Source organism: Camelus dromedarius, chromosome X, assembly GCF_036321535.1.
Source record: "Camelus dromedarius isolate mCamDro1 chromosome X, mCamDro1.pat, whole genome shotgun sequence".
Lineage (NCBI taxonomy): Eukaryota > Metazoa > Chordata > Mammalia > Artiodactyla > Camelidae > Camelus > Camelus dromedarius.
The window spans coordinates 60,304,113-60,323,385 of NC_087472.1; the positions used below are offsets into that span (position 1 = coordinate 60,304,113).

Sequence of the window (19,273 nt, forward strand, 5' to 3'; positions counted from 1 at the left end):
CTATGTCTTGTTCCTTGCTTGCTAGAGATGATATGGTACCTGACTTTTAGTGTGGAGAGCTTCAGAGAATTGTCCTTTGTTTGCTCTGGTCACCACAGAAGTATCTGTTATGCCTGTGTGTGCTTCTTGTTGGCAGGGTGTTTGAGTAGGGTGGGGTAAGTAGCCATCAAATCTAGTCACACTTCAGGGAATGATCTTGAGATATGCTTTCCCCTTGCTACACTGAAAGTTAGGTTCTGAATAAGTAGACAGCAACACTCGTCTCTGGGATTTGGGGATGGACTCTGATCTCAACACTGGCATTGGTCAGGGCCTACACTGAGACCATTGTCTTCTGTCCCACCCCTACTAATTGGACCAGTCTGAGACTCCTGTGACTGCCTGGACAAAAGAAGTTTTGGCTGGGGTATTTGGTACTGCTAGGAGGAGGGGTGGACAATAGGCGAGGTTTGGTAAAGGACTGTCTAGGTACTGATTGCTACAGAAGTAGTGAGGGAACAGTGGTTAGGGCTCTGCTCAGACCAAAACTTCATTCATCCATTTATTTGACAAAACAGATGGGCTCCTATAAAATGTTAGGCCCTGTGCTGGGTGCTGGGGGTTTAAGCATAAAACATAGTCCCCAAAGGGGGGAGGGATAAATCAGACATTTGGGATTAGCAGATACAAACTACTATATATAACATAGATAAACAACAAGGTCCTACTGTATAGCACAGGGAACTATGTTCAATCTTGTAATTGGCTATAATGAAAAAGAATATGAAAAAAAATGTGTGTACATATATATATGACTAAATCACTATGCTATACACCAGAAACTAACAATACTGTAAATTTACTATGCTTCAAAAAAAAAATAGTCCCTGCCCTCAAGGAACTCACAATCTAGTTGGGGGACAGGCAGTTAAACATGAAACAATGTGATTTGTACCAGGGCAGGGGTAAGTGCTGAGTGCTACAAAAGGACGAAGAACATGCTTGACCTGAGTCTTGGGTAGATGTTTTTTGAAGTGGACTGAGGGGAGGGCTTGCCTGTCAGTGAACAGTGTGCACAAAGCCATAGAAGTGTGAATAAGCATATTGTATTTGGGGGTATGACATAGTTTTATGTGGCTGGAGGGTAGCATATATGGGGTTGTGGTAAAAGATAACAGACCACACAAATGGTCTTGTATGCCCTAAAACGGAATTCAGATATGCTGTCTTCAAATGCTCTGTGTATGTGGAGGGGACGGTGGGGAGGCAGGTTTGTCTCTGAGTAATTCCAAGCAAAACAGATGCTTGGATATGTTGGTCTAGCAGCAAGGAGGAAGGCTTGGAAGAGGGTAGGGGAAGTTAGAACGTGAGATACTAGCTGCCATTTATTGAGTATTATATGCCAGACACTGCATACAATCTTTTAGTTCTTGCAGTAACCCAATGAAGTGGATGTTATGATAATTAGTTTTTACAGATGAGGGAACAGGTTTTGGGTAAGAAATATGCTCTAGGTCACATAACTTGGTTCTGTTTTTATGTTTTTTTTTTCTTTTCTCTTTTTCCCTTCTTAAAGTTTTTTTTTGGAGGGAGTGTAATTTGTTTTATTTATTTAATTTTTTTGGTAGGGGGAGGTAATTAGGTCTATTCACTCTTAGAGAAGGTACTGGGGATTTAACCCAGAACCTCATGCATGCTAAGCATGCACTCTACCATTTGAGCTATATACCCTCCCACCTCTAAATTTTTTTTAATGGAGTACTGGTGATTGAATCCAGGATCTTGTGCATGCTAAGCACACACTGTACCACTGAGCTATACCTTCCCCGCAAGGTCACATAACTTAGAATGGTCAGGGCTGGGCTACAAATACAGTTCTGTTTGACACTGCAGCTTGTGCTTTTTAACCACTGTGCAACATTGCTAGTAGTAATTAGTTAGGAGAGCACTGTAGTCATTTGGGCAAAATATGTCAGGGTTTTTGGTCATTTGGATGTAGGAGGTAAGAAAGAAGTGGACGACTTAGATTTCTGAGTGAAAGATCAAATTATTGGCCAAGATGGAGAGCACAAGAAGAGCATATTGGGGAAAAGATGAATTCAGTTCCAGATATACTGAGTATATAAACATATGTGAGATTAGCTTCATATATGTGAAGCTATATGATCATCAATTGGAACTTGGAGCTAGGTTAGAGGTCTAGGCTAGAGTTATAGATTTAGGAATGATCAACTCAGAGGGCAAATGAGTATGTAATAGAAGCTGTGTGTGGGGCTAAAGATTGCAAAATACAAGAAAAAAATTTTGCAGCACAAATTATATAATTTTCTTTATATATAAAGAGCTCTTGCAAATCAAGAGATAAGAGAAAAATGAGTAGAGGATATAGTTTTCACAAAATACAAATACCAGTAAATATAGAAAGAGATACTCAAAGTCATTTATCAAAGAAATGCAAATTAAAACCATGAGCATTCAGTTCTTACTTACAGACTGCTGAAACAAATCTCAATGATGAGGCATTGGCAAAAGTGAGGGTATGAGGGGAGGGTATAGCTCAATGATAGAGTGCGTGCCTAGCATGCACAATGTCCCAGGTTCAATCGCTGGTACCTCCACTAAAAGTAATAAACATAAACCTAATCACCTCCATCCCCCCCAAAATTAAAAAAAAATAGTGAAGGTAAGCAGTCAGTCTTATGTATAATGGGGATATACATTCCTGTAAATTTTGTGGAGGGTAATTTGATAATACAAGAATTAAAAATATATTCCTTTTGATCTGACAATTCCACTTATATGAATTAATTTTCCATATATAAGGATATTTACTGTGACATAATTCATAATAGCATAAAACTTGTAAGCTACTGAATGTGCATCAGCCGGGAACTAAAGTTACAATACATTAATTCAGTGGAATACTTACACAGCCATTAAAAAAATGAGATAGAATTATATGTGCCAAGAGGCATTAAGGAAGGATCTCCAAGATACACTTTAAGTAGAGACAAAATAAAATGGAACAAAAGCCCTACAGAGACTATTTATGTGAAAGTACAAAAGAGGATGCATTTACACATACTTTTTTTTTTCTGGAAAAATTAACCAGAAACCCCTGGTTTCTCTTCTGTGCTTTTTCAGTTTTTTTTTTTTTAACCAGGTACAGACACTACTTTGAAAATTCCTTTTATAATCATCATAATGGTAGAAGATTAGGGGAACGCTAACATTTAAGGGATAGCAGAGGAGGACACAGTGCAGGAGACGGAGAATGGATGGCTGAAGAGACAGGAGATTGATGTGGAAGTCTAGGGAGGAAGGAACTTTTTAGGAGCAGTCAACAATGCCAAATGCTACCTAGAGAGCAGAGTTAAATAAGATAAAGACAGAAAGGGTTCATTGGTTTTGTCAGTTAGTAGGTAATTGATCATTTCAAGAGCAGTTTCTGTCAAATGGTTGGGTGGATTGCAGTGGACTGAGTGGAGGGTGAGGAAGTGGACATGGGCTATTGGCAAGCATTTCAGGGCAACAGCTGAAAGGAGTTGAGGAAGATTTTTTTTTTTTTAAGACAAGCGATTCTTGTATTTATATGCTTAAAGGAGATTGTCAATGGAGAGAGCAATAAATCCTGGTACTGTTTAAATAAACTGTGAAGGAGGGAGTAGCTCTGTGATTTGATTCCCTAGTCTTTTTTTCATCCAGGGCAATGTTTCTCAGACCTCGGTCAGGTAAATATGACCTTCATGAAGTTTCTCTATTTGTGTAATTCCTGTACTATTGTTCTAAAAATCCTTTTATTAAGCTTAAACATATTTATTTAAAAAAGGAAACATTTTACCACTATCATAAGTGCAAAAGTATTTTCCTAATACACATTAAAACATCCAACTCATTCACTAATTCAAACATCAAGTTCTCTGTCTACATCTTCCCAAAGTTCTCCAGCTCATTTGCTTAAGTAACCACACTGCAACAATTCTTTGACCTCATGAATCCTCCAATTCACTACCCTCCCTCCACCCCCTGCTCCCAGATACACTTTCTTTTTATCTGTTTCCTCCAATCTTTACTTGCCCCTTTTCCACTTAAATTTCTGAATTTATTAGCATTGTCACTCTTGCAAATATCTTCACCTCATTAGGCAATACTCCAGCAGACTCCCCACTCCCCCCAGAGGAATCCAAACATCTTCGCCATACTTTCACCGGTGTAGTTCAGGATTGTTGGCAATCACAGAACTGGGCAGGTTAACAGATCATCAACTTCAGCTAGGCCCTCAAACCTGCTGGAAATCCTCCTTCTCTCTCTGATTCCCCTGCTCTCTGAAACAACCGTTTCTTACCTTATTCACACTCTTCAGATCTCTCCCGCCTACTCTCTGCTGTTGACTTTGCCGCATACTTGATTGCAAAAACACATGCCCATCAGATAAAAGCTCCCTCATCTTCCTGTGGATTTTTTTTTTATGAAAATAGCTTCTCTTTTTTCCCCTAATGATAAAGATGTGTTCATTGTAGGACATTGAAAAACTGAAAAGTATAAAGAAGAAAGTACATGTTTTCCCAAATCCCACTACTCAAAGATAAAACATTGTTAACATTTTGGTAAATACTCTTCCAGACATTTTTGTTCAAATATACATACATAATTGTATACCTTTTCTGTAAACTCTTTTCCTTTTCTCCCCCCCCCTTTCTTTTCTTTTCGATTTATATATTAGTAGGATTGGTTGGTCCTGTAGCCACTGATGTCTCTTTCCATTCATACCCAGGTGGAAACCATCCCAATATTTTTTTTAATTGAAATATAGTTGATTTACAATATTTAGTTGTATTAGTTTCAGGTGTACAGCATAGTGATTCAGTTTTGTTGCAGATTATATTCCATTAAAGATAGGGTACAGGTTAGATGGATGGTTTCTAACTAGCAAGATGTGGCCATTGAGTCAACACCTTGTACCGTGGCCCTGAGGCAGTGATTTTGAACTGTGGAGCTGAGTCTCTGGTGAAGGAAAATGGGCAAAGGCACGGTTTTAGGACTTGGATGAAATAGGGGGAGTGGTGTGAGGCCACTGAAAGCAGGAAGTAGTAGTTACTGTAGTTGGGATGTGAAGGACCTAAATTCTGTTGAAACCAGATGGTTGGTGACCATTGAGGTGGAGTGGGGGGGAGCTGAGGTGCTAGCTGGGTCTGCATGAGCATACCAAATGCTGTGAGAGCACTTCCAGATAGGATATAATATACATAGATTACATTCCATATAAGATATTGGGTGTAATTCCCTCTGCTGTATGGTAAATCCTTGTAGCTTATCTATTTCATGTATAGTAGTTTTTTAGTCACTCAAATCTGTATAATTACACCTTTTTGAGCAGTTGGTAACTTTATTGTTTTTTTTAAACTCAACGATAATATGTAGGGATTTCCCTACTTTTATACCTTTAGGTTGTTTTCACGGCAATGTTTTTAAAGGCTGTGTAAGTATTCCACAATATGGTACTAATGTACACTAGGTTGTATAACTAGTCCACATTTAACTATTTAAGAAGTTTACAATGCATCAGTGAACATTTCTGTTAATCTATCTTAACAAAATTTCCCATTTCTTCTTTAGGAATATTCCTAGAAGAGGAATTGTTGGGGAACAGGGTACACACATTTAAGATTTTGATACACATTGCCAAACTGCCCTCCAGATTATTTGCAGTAATTTGTACTCCTACCAACAGTGCACAATAGTGCCTGTTTTGTACATCTTGCCAGTTTGAGGTTTTTGTTATTCTTTTTAACCTTTGCCAATCTGATAAATGAAAAAAAATTTACCTTGCTTTATTTGCATCTCTTTGATTACTGGTGAGGTTGAATATCTTTTCATGTGTTTATTGGCTATTTATATTTCTCCCTGTGTAAATTGTCTGATCATGTCCTTTGCTGATTTGTTTGCTAGAGTATTTGTCTTTAATTTTAATGTTAGATATGCCTTTTATGTTAGATATGCTAACTCTTTATCTGTTACATATGTTGAAAAAATCTTTTTCTAATCTGTGGTTTGTCTTTCAACCTTGCTTATAGTGCCATTCAGAAGGTTTTAATTTTTATGTGGTAAAACTTATCATTATTTTTCCTTTTTGATTCTGGTTTTCAGACCATGTTTAGATCTTGTCTTTGTGTTTACAAAATACTCACCCAAATTTCCTTTAGAAATTTTATGATTCAATTTAATCTCTGATTAATCCAGAATTTATTCTGGTATATGAATTAAGGCAGGGATCCGGTTTTCTTTTTTAAAATGGCTATCCAGTTGTTTCAATACATTTTCCTGATTAACTCTTTCCCCTACTGATTTGAAACATTTCTATATGTATTTGCATCTGTTTCTGGACTCAATTTTGTTTCATTTTTCTGTCTGCATCAGTACCATACAATTTTATTTACGGTAGTTTTAATATCTGGTAGAACAAGCCCCTCTTCCTTACTTCGTTATTACTTTTGTTTTTAGAATTTTCCTGACTATAATTGCATATTTATTCTGAAAGTGTTTTTCTTCTTTTAATAAGGTGCAATGCTACTTTATTAACTGATCTGCATTCTCAGTTGCTTACTCTCTTTTAATCCACTCTATTAATGAGAGTCTTAATAAGCTCTCATTAGAGTCCAAGCTGTTCACCTGCCTATGTACTGCCTATTTCACCATTTCTGCACCAGTTTGTTAAAGGGTAGGAGTGGAAAATCTGGAGTCTATGCTAAGGTAAGGGAAAATAATTTACAGCATGTTGAGTGCCACTTAATGGTATTTTACTACTCACTCTGGCATGTCCTCCTCAATATGCACCTGCTTCTTTTATTATCTCCTTTCCTCTTCTTTCTTTAACTTTTTTTCCGTCTCTTAATTCACACTTGTAACATCTAGGGATGCCATCTAGATCAAACACAAAAACATGGGAGACACCTATACAGCATCCTTTCTGCATATTTTCCTTTATTCACTGGCCCTTTCAATGCAGTGGTGTCAGCTCAGTATGTAGTCCTGACTTTGGAGTCATATTTACAGTCAGTTTTAATCAACAGAGTCATTTGATTCCTGTATGCCTTATATAATCGTGAATAATATAATATCCATTCTACTGAAGACATTATTAATCACTAAGAGTTCTAAGATGCTTGTGAAAAGACTGCTAGAGGCTTGAAAGCTGAGGTCTAATTATCGCCCTGTCTGTTCATCTGTTCATCCACGAACAAAGAAGATATGGTAGAGCCAAGAGCCTGGGTGGGATGATGGAAGTTGGGAGCCCTTAATTGCCAACCACGAAATAGGTAGTGATAATGGGAGCTAACATTTGTTGTGTCTACTATATGCCAACCACTGTTCTAGATGCTTTATGTACATGATTCCATTGAACCAGAAGCCTAGAATTACTTGTATTCCCATCTTACAGATGAGGAAATTGAGGTGCTGAGATTCTAAGAAGCTAGCACCATGTCACACAGTATATAGTGCATGGGGATTTGGTCAGTTAAGGGATATTCTACTGCCCTTTTCCACCAGAATTCTTCCTCTAATTTAGCAATCTCGTGCTGTGAAATGAATACCAAATTGCAGTATTTGAGGAGGAGCCAAAAGAAAAGGATTTAATAGCAATACTTTGTTTCCCCTTTTATTCTTCACTGTCCTATATGGTCTAGATGCAGAAAATTTTGAAGAGGGAAAGAAATTATTTTTAGAAATCTCATCTTTTCCATGATAAATGACAACTGACTCTGAGACTTTCAGGTCAGCAAGGAACTCTGCTAGTGTTCCCAGATCTGAAGGCACAATCTCTTCTTTTCATTCTGTTAGCCAGCTCCCTCCACATCTGGCTTGAGTGAGGTGCACAAGGCTTAAAAGAGGGGTATGTGAGGGAGGAAGTGGGAGGCTTGTTCATGTTTTGATTTGAGGCATCTCCAAATTTTGAGGCATTATGCCTTAACACTGCTGTCTCTGAGTGGAGATTTCAGTAGAGGCCAGCTCCTTGGTTGCAAGCATCACCCATAGATTTAGCTGGATTCAAACATGTCCACTTATACATTCCACACCATCCCTAAAACCGTTTGTTTAGAGTTGAGTGGGACCCCTGTCCTTGCTGCGAGCCTGCAGGGGAGTCACTGGGTAAGTTTTCTTCTGATTTGACAAAGGCATGGCAGCAGAAATATGTCCTGTAACTACAGGGTCTTTCAGTCTCCTCAACTTCTGATATTTCTGACCTTTGCCACTCTTGAATAATCAGTGGGCAACAATGTTGACTTTCTTTTCCTTCCTTCCTTCCGTCCTCCCTTCCTCCCTCACTTTTCTTTCCTTCAAAGCCCTGCTCTCCTCTTTCCTGAAACCCTCTCCATCTAAACTCTTCCCGCAATAATTGTAGTGTGTTCCAGTATTGCACCGTACTCCCTCACACTCAGTGAGTGATTCTCACCCCAGCCCTCGAACCGCATCCCCAGCATTACCCGCCTAGACAGATAGTCAGCACCCCCAGCAAAGGCTCGGCGATAGAGAGTAAAAGCCAGTTGGGCGGGGCTTCTGATCGACGTCATTGTGGGGGAGGAACTTTCCAAGCGTCGTCGACTGGCATTGCGGGCGCGCTTCGCGGAGAGGGTACTGTGCAAGTCGGCGGTGCTGGCTGAGGTGAGTGATTTTCTAAGTAGCAAGGGCTAGAGGAGGTCAGGTACAGGCTAGTTGGGTGGTTTCTAATTAGCAAGAAGATGCGGCCATTAGGTTAACACCTTGTAGAGTGGCCCTGAGGCAATGATTTTGAACTACGGTGCTGACTCTCAGGTGAAGGAAAATGGGCAAAAGCAGGCTTTTGGGACTTGGATGAAGTATGGGGAGCGGAGTGGGGCCTCTGAAAGTGGGGAATAGTAGTTATTGTAGTTCTGATGCTAAGGACCTAAATTTGATTGAAGCCAGATGGTTGGTGACCGTTGGGGGAGGGGAGCTGAGGCTCTAGCTGGGTCTGCGAGAGTGGGAAAAAGGGCTGTAAGTGATTGGATGCTTTGAAGGTATCGGGGTGGGGGAGGGGTATTTTGAACCAATTAGGGGGAGGCAGCGAGTACCAGGCAGACCAATCACAGTGTATCCTTGGGCCCTGGTTGCGTGTTGCGGGGCGGATTGTCGGAAGAAAAGAAGGCCTGAAAATTTTCTCCAGGTTCGGTTTGCGTCGCAGGACAGCAGGGCCCTACCCCTCTTTTAAGTACTTTTTCTCGGTTTTAAAATGTTCTCATCATTTTTTCTTTTGAATAAGAAGTAATAGGAAAAATTTGAAAAGAAGTTTATTGAGTAACTGGAGGATAAAGAGCAGAATATTAAAATATTTTCTTGTTTCATAGGCCCGAGCCAGAGACTTAAAAATGGGCGATGTTGGTTTTCGTTTCATGGACTTCAAAGGTATATAACTTTACATGGTAGTAAGGAAAATGTCAAACTGTTTGCTGGCTTATCTAAGATCTTCTAAATGTATTTTGTTTCCTAATTTTATCTCTTCAGATTATCTGTAGCTCCAAGTTCTCTCATTTAGGTACCAGAAAAACAACGTTGATGTTTAAGACTGAAACCCTTTTATAAGCTAGTGTAGGGAAATAGAGTTATTTTCTCAGGATTTTTATGGTGTGCAAAATAACACTGGTTTAATCTGAAATAGAAATCTACTGCTTTAAAAGTACATTTACTGTTTTCCACAGTGGCTAAAAAATTACTGCAAGATCCTGAAGTGCCTTTCCAAAATCATCAGTGAAAAATAAATTATATCCTGTGTAGCTTTAGGTTTGAGTGCATTTTATCGTGTCTTAATTCTTTTGAAATTTGATAATCCGTGTATGATATTTGTGGGAATTCTTGGTAAACAAAAGAAGTTTGACTGAATAGAACACCAGATTCCTCAATTATGCCAGATATGGGAGAGTTTACCATATTTTTTTCTGGGAACATGATTAGACTTGTGGTACGTTCACATTCATATAATAATGAAATATGTTGTAACCAGAGTAGTTACTGATCTATGATTTTTAAAAAGTTTAGATCAATATTTTGTTAATGCTTGTTATTTTAAAACAACAACAACAAAGCCGACTACCACCTACCTTAAGTTTTAATTTAGGATATAGTATCTTAAAGATATAAACAAAGATACAAACTTTCAAGTATTTGGTATTTGAGACCTTGTATTTACATAAATACTTGAAGCACACAGAAAAGGAGAATAATGTAATGAACACCTGTGTAACTACTTACCACTATCTTTTGTTGAATCTGAAGTTTGCCATATGCTTCAGATATTTCATTGTTTCAAAGAACTAAAAGGTTAATGTGCTTGTTTTTCATCTTATAAATTTTTGCATAAATTGTATCATTTTGTATGATTTTTTTCTTGCAACTTGTGTTTTTTTTGCTCAGTATTATGCTTTGGATACTTACTCATATGGATGTTTTAGCTCTAGTTTATTTATTTACATTGCTGATTAGTACCATTATATTGAATATAGGTGTACCACAATTTATTTGTCCAATCTCCTTTGTGTATGAGTGTTTCAAATATTTGCTACTGCAAACAACAGCATTACAACGAACATTGTGTTTTGGAGAGTTTATCAGGAGCTTTCAAACATTTTTGACCATCACCTATGTCAAAGAAATATATTTTATATCACCTCCCAAGATATGCACACTGTATCAAAAGTTTACTGAAATTGTTTTCCTCTTATTACATGCAATACACTGATATTTTCTATTCTATGCTTTTTCATTTAAAAAATGTTGTTTATGACTCACTAAATTAATTTCTTTCTTCAGCACTAGAGGGTAAGGCTCTAGGGCAGTGCTGTTCAGTTGAAACAGTGCAAACATAAATAATTTAATATTTTCTAGTAGCCATATTAAAAAAAAGTTAAACAGATTAAATTAATTTTAACAATACAAATTATTTAGCTTAGTATATTAAAAATGTTATCATTTCAACATGTAATCAATATAAAAATTATTAATGAGATATTTTATATTCTTTTTTTTCCACACAAGGTCTTTGAAGTTGGTATGTATTTTATACTTAAAGCATATCTCATTTTGGACTTCCCACATTTCAAGTACTCAATAGTCACATGTGATTAGTGGCTACCCCATAGTGGCAGTGCTGTTCTGGGCTATACATAGAAGTTGAACTGCTTGGTCAAAGCTATAAGCATCTTTAACTTAACAAATACTGCCACATTGTTGTCCAAAGTAGTTTTTAACAATTTATACTCCCTCTTCCTTTCTCTTTTTCCCATATTCTTGATAGTGTTTGGTATCATGAGACTTAAAACATTTTGGCAGGTCTGAAGGGTGGTGTTGTTTTTAATTAGCATTTTATTTTGGGATAATTTTAGATTTACAGAAAAGATACAAAGATAGTGCAGAGAGTTCCCATATACAACCTCAGCCAGTTTCATTTTCCTTAATGTTATCATCTTACATGGGTATTTTAATTTGCATTTCCCTGATAACTAGTGAAGTTAGGTATATATATATATATATATGTATATTTAGAATAGAAACGGAGTTTATCGGATTATGCTGCCATAGACAACAGCAGGCCACACAGAGGAGAGGTGCCTCTGTGAGCTGGTATATTTTTTAATAGATTTATTGGCCATTTGAATTTTCTCGTCTGTGTACATAACCTTTTTAGTCAAGTTTTGTAAAAATGAACCACAAAAAGGCATATGATGACTTAGCTTATTTTCTTCTCAGGGAGAATTGACATACCATCTATCTTTTTGAAACAACAATTCCAATCAATTTCAAGGCCAAGAAGGAATAGAAATTGGTCTAAGTTATACCCACTGGGGCTCAATAAGTGTAACTCCTTTTCTGCATGTCAGCTCTTCAAATATTTGAAGATACTTATGTCCTCTGGGAAGTCTTTTCAGTTCTTTTAGTCATTCTTCATATTACATGGTTTCTAGTCCTCTCATCATGTTGTGTGCTGTCCTCTGAACATGCTTGTTCTTTTCGTGTTATTCCTTAAAGTATGATACCCAGAATAGAACACAATTCTCTACGTTCGATATAATCAGCTCAGAATAATCTTTCTCTTTAGATTTAAGAGTGATCATCATTCTCTTTAGATACTTATGTAGCTAAGATTGATTTTTTTTCTTTTTTGAGTAGTGGCAGTCACACCACACTAATGAATCATTTTGAGCTTTTGGTCCCTTGTAAGACCCTCAGTCTTTTTTAATAAATGCTTCTATTAAGCTGCATCTTGCTGTCATATATTGGTGTGTTTTGTTTTGAGGCTTAAATGCAGGACTTTAGTTCTTTTATGTTAATTTCATTGCTATAACTGGAGATTTAATTTTTGTTCCTGGATATATCTTCTATCTTATTTGTTATCTGCTTTTCTCTCAGCTTCTTTATTCACATCATTGATAAAATTGTTAAATAGGATAGAGCCAAGGACAGAATGTTATGCCATTAAAAATTTCACTTCAGATTGATACCAGTTCATTAAGCAGCATGCTTTGACTATGCTTCTTCAACCTGCCTGATTGCTCTTGTCACCAAAGTCTGGCAACTGTCTTGTTCTATATTTGGCTTTATCCTTAGATTTAGAATTTTGGTTCATCTCTTTGAAGTGCTCTCTGTGTATGTACTTCTGTTACCGACTCCTGTTCTCCTTTTTTCTCTATCTTTGTTGTGATACAACTGATCTATAATATTGTGTAAGCTTAAGGTGTACAGCGATAGTGATTTTATATATGTATATATTGCAAAATGATTACCACAATAAGGTTAGTTAAGACATCCATCACCTCACATAGTTAGCAGGTTTTTAGGAGGAGAATAGGGAAAGTGGGTGAGGGTGGTCAAACGGGACAAACTTCCTGTTCACCTTTGAGGCTGCCTTCTTGATATTGAACAAAGTTTCATGCCACACTATGCTATCCTGTTTCTGAGCTACAGCCTCCAGGGATTTCGGCTCTGTAGTACTTTTTTCTTTCTTTCTCTCTCCTCTCCTTCCTTCCTTTTTCTTTTCTTATTTTTCTTTCTTAGAAATTAACTTTATTGAGGTATAATTTACATACAGTAAAATTCACACATTTTAAGTGTATGGGTTGATGCCTTTTTTGGGACAAACGTAGCACGTATAACCACAATTCCAATCAAGAAATAGAGCATTTTTTCATACCAGAGAATTCTGTCATACCCCTTTGCTGTCAGTCTACTCCCCACCCTCTACCCCAGGCAACCACTGTTCTGATTTCTATCACTGCAGATTAGTTTATAAACGAAATCATTCAGTATGTACTTTCCTTTCCTATAGTGTCTTTCACTAAGCATAATCATTTTGAAAGTCATCCATATTGTTGTATATGTGAGTAGTTAATTCCTTTTTATTGCTTAGTTGCATTCCACTGACTGGATATATCACAGTTTGTTTATTCATTCATCAGTTGATGAACATTTTTGGCTATCATGAATAAAGTTGCTATGAATATTCATGTAAAAGTTTTAAGTAATTTAGGTTTTTATTTCTCTTGGAGGAAAATATCTAGGAGTGGATTTGCTGAGATGTGAAGTGCTTTTGTAATCAGTTTCAACATATTTTCTAGAGTATTTCCTTTCTGGAAGACAGGTTTTGTAAGGCCCAAATTCTTAATTTAAGAAACAATGGCAGCTGGGCTGAGGGGTTTCCTTAAACTGTTCTGCTTGATTCAGAAAGAAAAAATCCCTCATCTTGACAAGTACCCAGGACCATACAAAATAGAAGGCAACTTAACATGGGTATAGCAAAAAGTTGAGTGTTGCTGAAAGAATATCCGTACCAAGATAATAATGTAGCCCAGTTGTCCTTGTCAACATTAAGGTTATTTCTTCTTAAAGAATAGCAACTGTTTATTAAGGTTTGGAACTCCCTTTCCTATGTTTAATTTGGAGACAATTCTCCTTTTTCTGGATTTCTAATGTCTTTGTATTTGCTGTTATAAACATTCTTATAGTCTATTAAAATATCCAAGTTTTACTTTATTTTTTCCGTTAAATCTATGATGACTGTTAGGGCAGTAGATATTAACTAATTTGTATCATCAAATCTTCAGAAGTCGATGACAATATATACTCTAGACCTGCCCTGTTCAATAGAAATATAATGTGAGCTACAAATATAGTTTTAAAATTTCTAGTTGCCACATTTAAAAAGCAGAGAGAAACAGGTACAATTTTTAAATAATAATGATAATTTTGATACTATATTTTTAGCCCTACATACCCAAAATAATATTTCAACATGTAATCAGTATACAAAATTACTGAGATATTTTACATTCTTTTTTCTTACTAAATCTTTGAAATCTGGTGTATTTTTTTTTACAATTATACTCCATCTCAGTTTGGACTAACTACATTTCAAGTGCTCAATAGTCTCATGTGGCTGCCATATTAGACTACAGATCTAGACTAAAACTTTTAGTAGGAAAACTCACTTAAGATAATTAACTTTCATTGAATCTCAAATGCCTTCATTTGAAAGCCTCCCTGAACTTTTCCCCCATTCCTTTAAATGCCACAATAGGATCCCCGGATTAGGAATGGCAGAATTATCAAGAAATGTCCCAAGAGAGGGTCACATAGTTCAGAGTCATGAGCACAGCTTGTATATGGCCAGGGCAGAAATCTCGTTGATGTATTTGTTGGAGCCACCTGGTAAGCACATATTAAGTAGAAGTAATGTAGTTTATGAAATAAAGAGATGGTATAACCAACAGAATTGAACTTTGTTAGTATACCATACAATGTTTCAAGCTCTGACCCCTATGTACCTTTCTAATGGTGTTTCCTGTAACCTTCCTTTACCCTTTTCTCCAGCCATACATAACTGCTTATGGTTATTTGAACCCATTGTGCTTTTCACACCGGTATACTTCTTCGTCTGTTTGGTATGTTGCCTGGCAATCTCTAAGTGATTCCTCAAGACCCACCTCAAGTAGCACCTTAGTGAAGCCTGTCCTTCTATCCCTTAATCTCAACTTTCAAATGGGCAGTTATTCAGTTCTTCCTTTGTGTTCATGTAGCATCTTTCACTCACAGCACTTATTACATTATATTATAAGTTTTTTTCATTTTAATTTATCTTAATAGTGTGATCCACTTGATGACATAGACTGCCTCACTCATCTTTGTATTCCTAGCAAGATGCTTAATATCTGCCTAGTATCAAGCATTCAATAAATGTTTATTGTGTTAAATTTTACAAGGAGAACTGTAGATGTGAGCTGAGCAGAATACTTAATTATCATTAAATGTTTATTGAATGAATGAAGTAACTCTTGTTTATTTCATTCATATTTCCCACAAGGAAAGCAACACTGTCACCAGGGGTGACCCTATATATTTCTGATGATGAGTTGGAAATGCACATGGGCACAGATCAAGTTTTCCTGTGTTATTCCATTCACCATCAAAAGCAATTCATAGGAGTATAGCACAGGGAAATATATGCAAGATCTTGTGGTAGCTCACAGCGAAAAAAAAAGTGACAATGAATATATGTATGTTCATGTATAACTGAAAAAATTGTGCTCTACCCTGGAATTTGACACAACATTGTAAAGTGACTATAACTCAATAAAAAAAATGTAAAAAAAATAAATAAAATAGTTGGTAAAAGAAAAAAAAAAGAAGGGAATTTAGTAGAAGTGAAGCAATGAGAAGTTTGCACTTTGGGGTCATAAAACATCAACCCCCATGTTCCACCAGAAATTCCATTTCATCTCACTACTCCAACCATAGTAAAACTCTATCCATAATAATAATAAAAAAGCAATTCATAGGATAGTTGTTTATGACATTTTGCTTAGCAGTCCTCTAAATAACTAGTGCATTCTGTTAAGAATGGAAAGGCTAAAGATATCTTGTGCGGAAAATTAGCCAGCATTCTTTCGATTTTTATTAAATGTTTGACCTCTTTGCAAGCAAGTTTTATTTTATATGTATTATGTGTAGTTTACAATAGTATAGAGATAAGAAACCACAAAGACAGTTGAATCAACTTAGACTTCTTTCTTCCTTCAAAGACCTCTTTGGTAAGAGTTTCCATAATGTACTCAGCCTAGCAAATCTACTTTAGCCTTCCAAGTTGTTATAGTTTACTGCATTCCCAGCCTTTCCACGTGTTGTTTCTAGTCTGATTTAGATGTGAATCTACTGGGCAGGTGTCTTGAATAAGTCTGTCTTCAGTGCCTAGTGCATTGTTAACACTCTATAAACTGAAGTCATAATTAAGTTGTTTAAATAGAAATAGCATTTGGTAACAACAACAAACTATAAGCTGAATAGAAGATTCTCAGTCAAGAACAGCAAGACTCAGCTACAATGGGTAACAGCATGTAATAAGAATAAAAGAGTAATATATACAGATACTTTGTAAAAATATACAGATGCTTAGGGGTAGGATTGGATGAATTGGCAAGTTGAGTTTGGTTATTGACCTTGCATTTATAGGAGTGTGAAAGAAATAAGATACCAAATTCACTGCAACATTTACACAATGTACATTTGGTTGAGAGGACTGAGTTATGGCTCTTTTGAGATATTCCTTCTAATGGTATAGTTTGTTCAGTGTAAGTATAATTCTACCCTTTAGTCTTTAAAGTTTAGTGCTCTGTATGTGACTGGATGTGCTTCCTTACCGGAATCAGGCTGGAAATTCCTTTTTGGTTAGCATGATATAGTCAGTTCTTGCCTTTTTACCGCTGCACCCCCCCACCCCAGCCCTTAACTCAGGTATTTGCCCTCCAAAATTTTACAGAGCTTTATCTCTTGATGAGCCCAGGCTTAGTTTTGCTCCAGTCCCTAAGCCAGTTCTGTCCAGGGCAAGAAAGAATTGTGCAGTAGGGAAGAGGTTGGTTTGGAATGAAGTCATACTGGCCATCAGATTTGAGATTTAATATGCTAGTGACATACTCTAGGCACCTGTTGAGCTTTGGAACTGTATCATTTCTGATTGTCATGATTTTCATGGCATTAGCCTGCCCTGTATCCTTTCCTAGTTGCTCTCTAGGATCAAGATGCTGCTCAGAACTACAGTACACTGTTGTGAATAATTTTTTTGGAACTATGGTGCATGTAGTTCCATCTGACTTCTGCATTATGATTTGCTGCTTGGATTCTCTTGTGCCATACCCAGTTTGTCAGTTGGATTCTCCTGGAACATTGTATAAGAAAAATGATTATCTCTCTGATCATGGATAGAAAGTATGATTTACAGTGTGATTTTGTCTATCACTAAACCTGTTTGTCTTGAGTTTGCTTGAGTATTTTGCTTTGCCCTTTGACACTGTTTTGGACATTTTGGCTGTCTTCATTCAGACTAACTTCTGCTGGAATAGTTTTTCTTAGCCCACAATCAAAATTTTAGTGTAGCACTCTGAATGATGTTGGCTCATCTCTTCTCTCCCTGCTGTTTTTTAGTTGTCTCAGAGTCTTGGCAAGTCACTTCTTTGAGGCCCTTCCTAGTAGAAATAGTATAGCGCAAAGTACAGGATTTCAAATTAGAAAGCCTGATTTCAAGTCCTAGTTTGCTACTTTCTCTTTGTGTCACCTTTGAGAAGTCACTACACTTTGTTAAATCTTTGTTCCCACATCTTAGAAAATAAAAATATCTCCTTTACAGAGTAGATAGATTAATGAGAGTAGAGTAGGTTAATTAGGGTAGATTAAATGAGAATGCATATGAAAACACATTGAGAGTGTAAAGCCCTATGCAAATGTTAATTTTATTGTCATTTTTGGTTCTTTTCTCACTAAAGAAGTTTCAGATAATTGTGATTTGGAGTAAAATCTTGAAATGACCCTGGCAGGTCTTTGAGCTGCTTTTGCCTTTGAATGACTGGTTGAGTTGATAGAGGTCACAGGAAGAGACTTGGCAGGACTGTTGATAGATTTTTTTCCATGTTGTAACATAAGCTCCCTTCCTCAAGGACAGGGAAGAAGTTTATTTTCTATTATACTGTACCTAGAATGCTGTCTACCTAATCAGAATTAATTGGTACTGATTAACGTGGCTGCCTCAATAGAGTGACTCCCGAGTTTTAACTAGGATGAATCTCATTTAAATTAAATTGACTGAAATCATGTTGTAAATCATAGTTTATTTCAGTAGCCAGGAAGATAATTTAATCATTTCTTTCAAAATGTACAATCTTGCTTGATATAACCTTAATACAGTATATTGTCTTCACATCTCAGGAATAGGCTGTGTTTACAAAAGTTCTTTGCTGAGCTTCTCCCAGAAGCAAGTCTTCTTCTTCATAGAGTAACTCTCAACCATTCAGCTATGTGATCGCTACTACTTACCAGCTTTGCTGACTGCATTTTATCCTAAAGAAGTACAGTGCTGTCATTGCCTCAGCTGGTGTCAATCAAGTTGCTCAACTGAGTGGCACTGAAAATATGTTTTGAAAGGACCAGAATTATTTTGACAGAGTGAATTATATAAAACATTAAGGGAACATTCACAAATCAAAATTAATGTCTTCACAGTCTCGTATAATATGTAACCAAAAGTTATAATTGATGTTCTACTAAAATATGTTTGTATTTTTTAAAAAAGAAATTCAAATAAAAAGAATTATATTTGGTTTTTGTTTTCTTTTCAAAAACATTTCAAGAAATCTGTTTTTAAACAATATTTGGATTTTTAAAAATATCATTTAAAAACTTTCCTAATTATTTTTATTGAGGTATAATTGACATACATTATATTAGTTTCAGGTATAAAACATAATGATTCAATATTTGTGTATATTGCAGAATGATCACAATAAGTCTAGTTAACATCCATCACCAAACATAGTTACAAAAATTTTTTTCTTGTAATGAGAACCTTTAAAATTTATTCTCTTAGCAATTTTCAAATATGCAATATAGTATTAACTGTAGTTGCCATGCTGTACATTAACGTCCCTATGACTTACTTATTTTATAACTGGAAGTTTGTACCTTTTGACTTCCTTTACCCATTTTGTCCATCTTCCATGCCCTGCTTGTGGCAACCACCAACCTGCTCTCTGTATCTATGAACTTGCTTTTCTTTTTTTATTGATTCCACGTATAGTGAGATTATACGGTCAGTGTTTGTCTTTCTCTGGCTGACTTATTTCACTTAGCATAATGCCTTCAAGGTCCATCCATGTTGCAAATGGCAAGATTGCACTCTTTTTTACAGCTGAATAACATTCCATTGTATATATTTACCACATTTTCTTTATGCATTCATCCATCGATG

The 19,273-nt window shown here is 36.4% G+C and overlaps 1 protein-coding gene across 1 annotated transcript in view; it reads left to right on the forward strand.

Moving 5' to 3' along the window:
- Positions 1 to 8,031: 8,031 nt before the first annotated feature.
- Positions 8,032 to 19,273, forward strand: part of TEX11 (testis expressed 11) — a 283,928-nt gene continuing 272,686 nt past the window's right edge. Inside the window, exons 1-3 of the mRNA XM_064483187.1 lie at positions 8,032 to 8,127; positions 8,509 to 8,640; positions 9,342 to 9,399. Of these exons, the coding sequence (XP_064339257.1) occupies positions 8,032 to 8,127; positions 8,509 to 8,640; positions 9,342 to 9,399 (286 nt within the window). The remainder of the gene's footprint in view (positions 8,128 to 8,508; positions 8,641 to 9,341; positions 9,400 to 19,273) is intronic.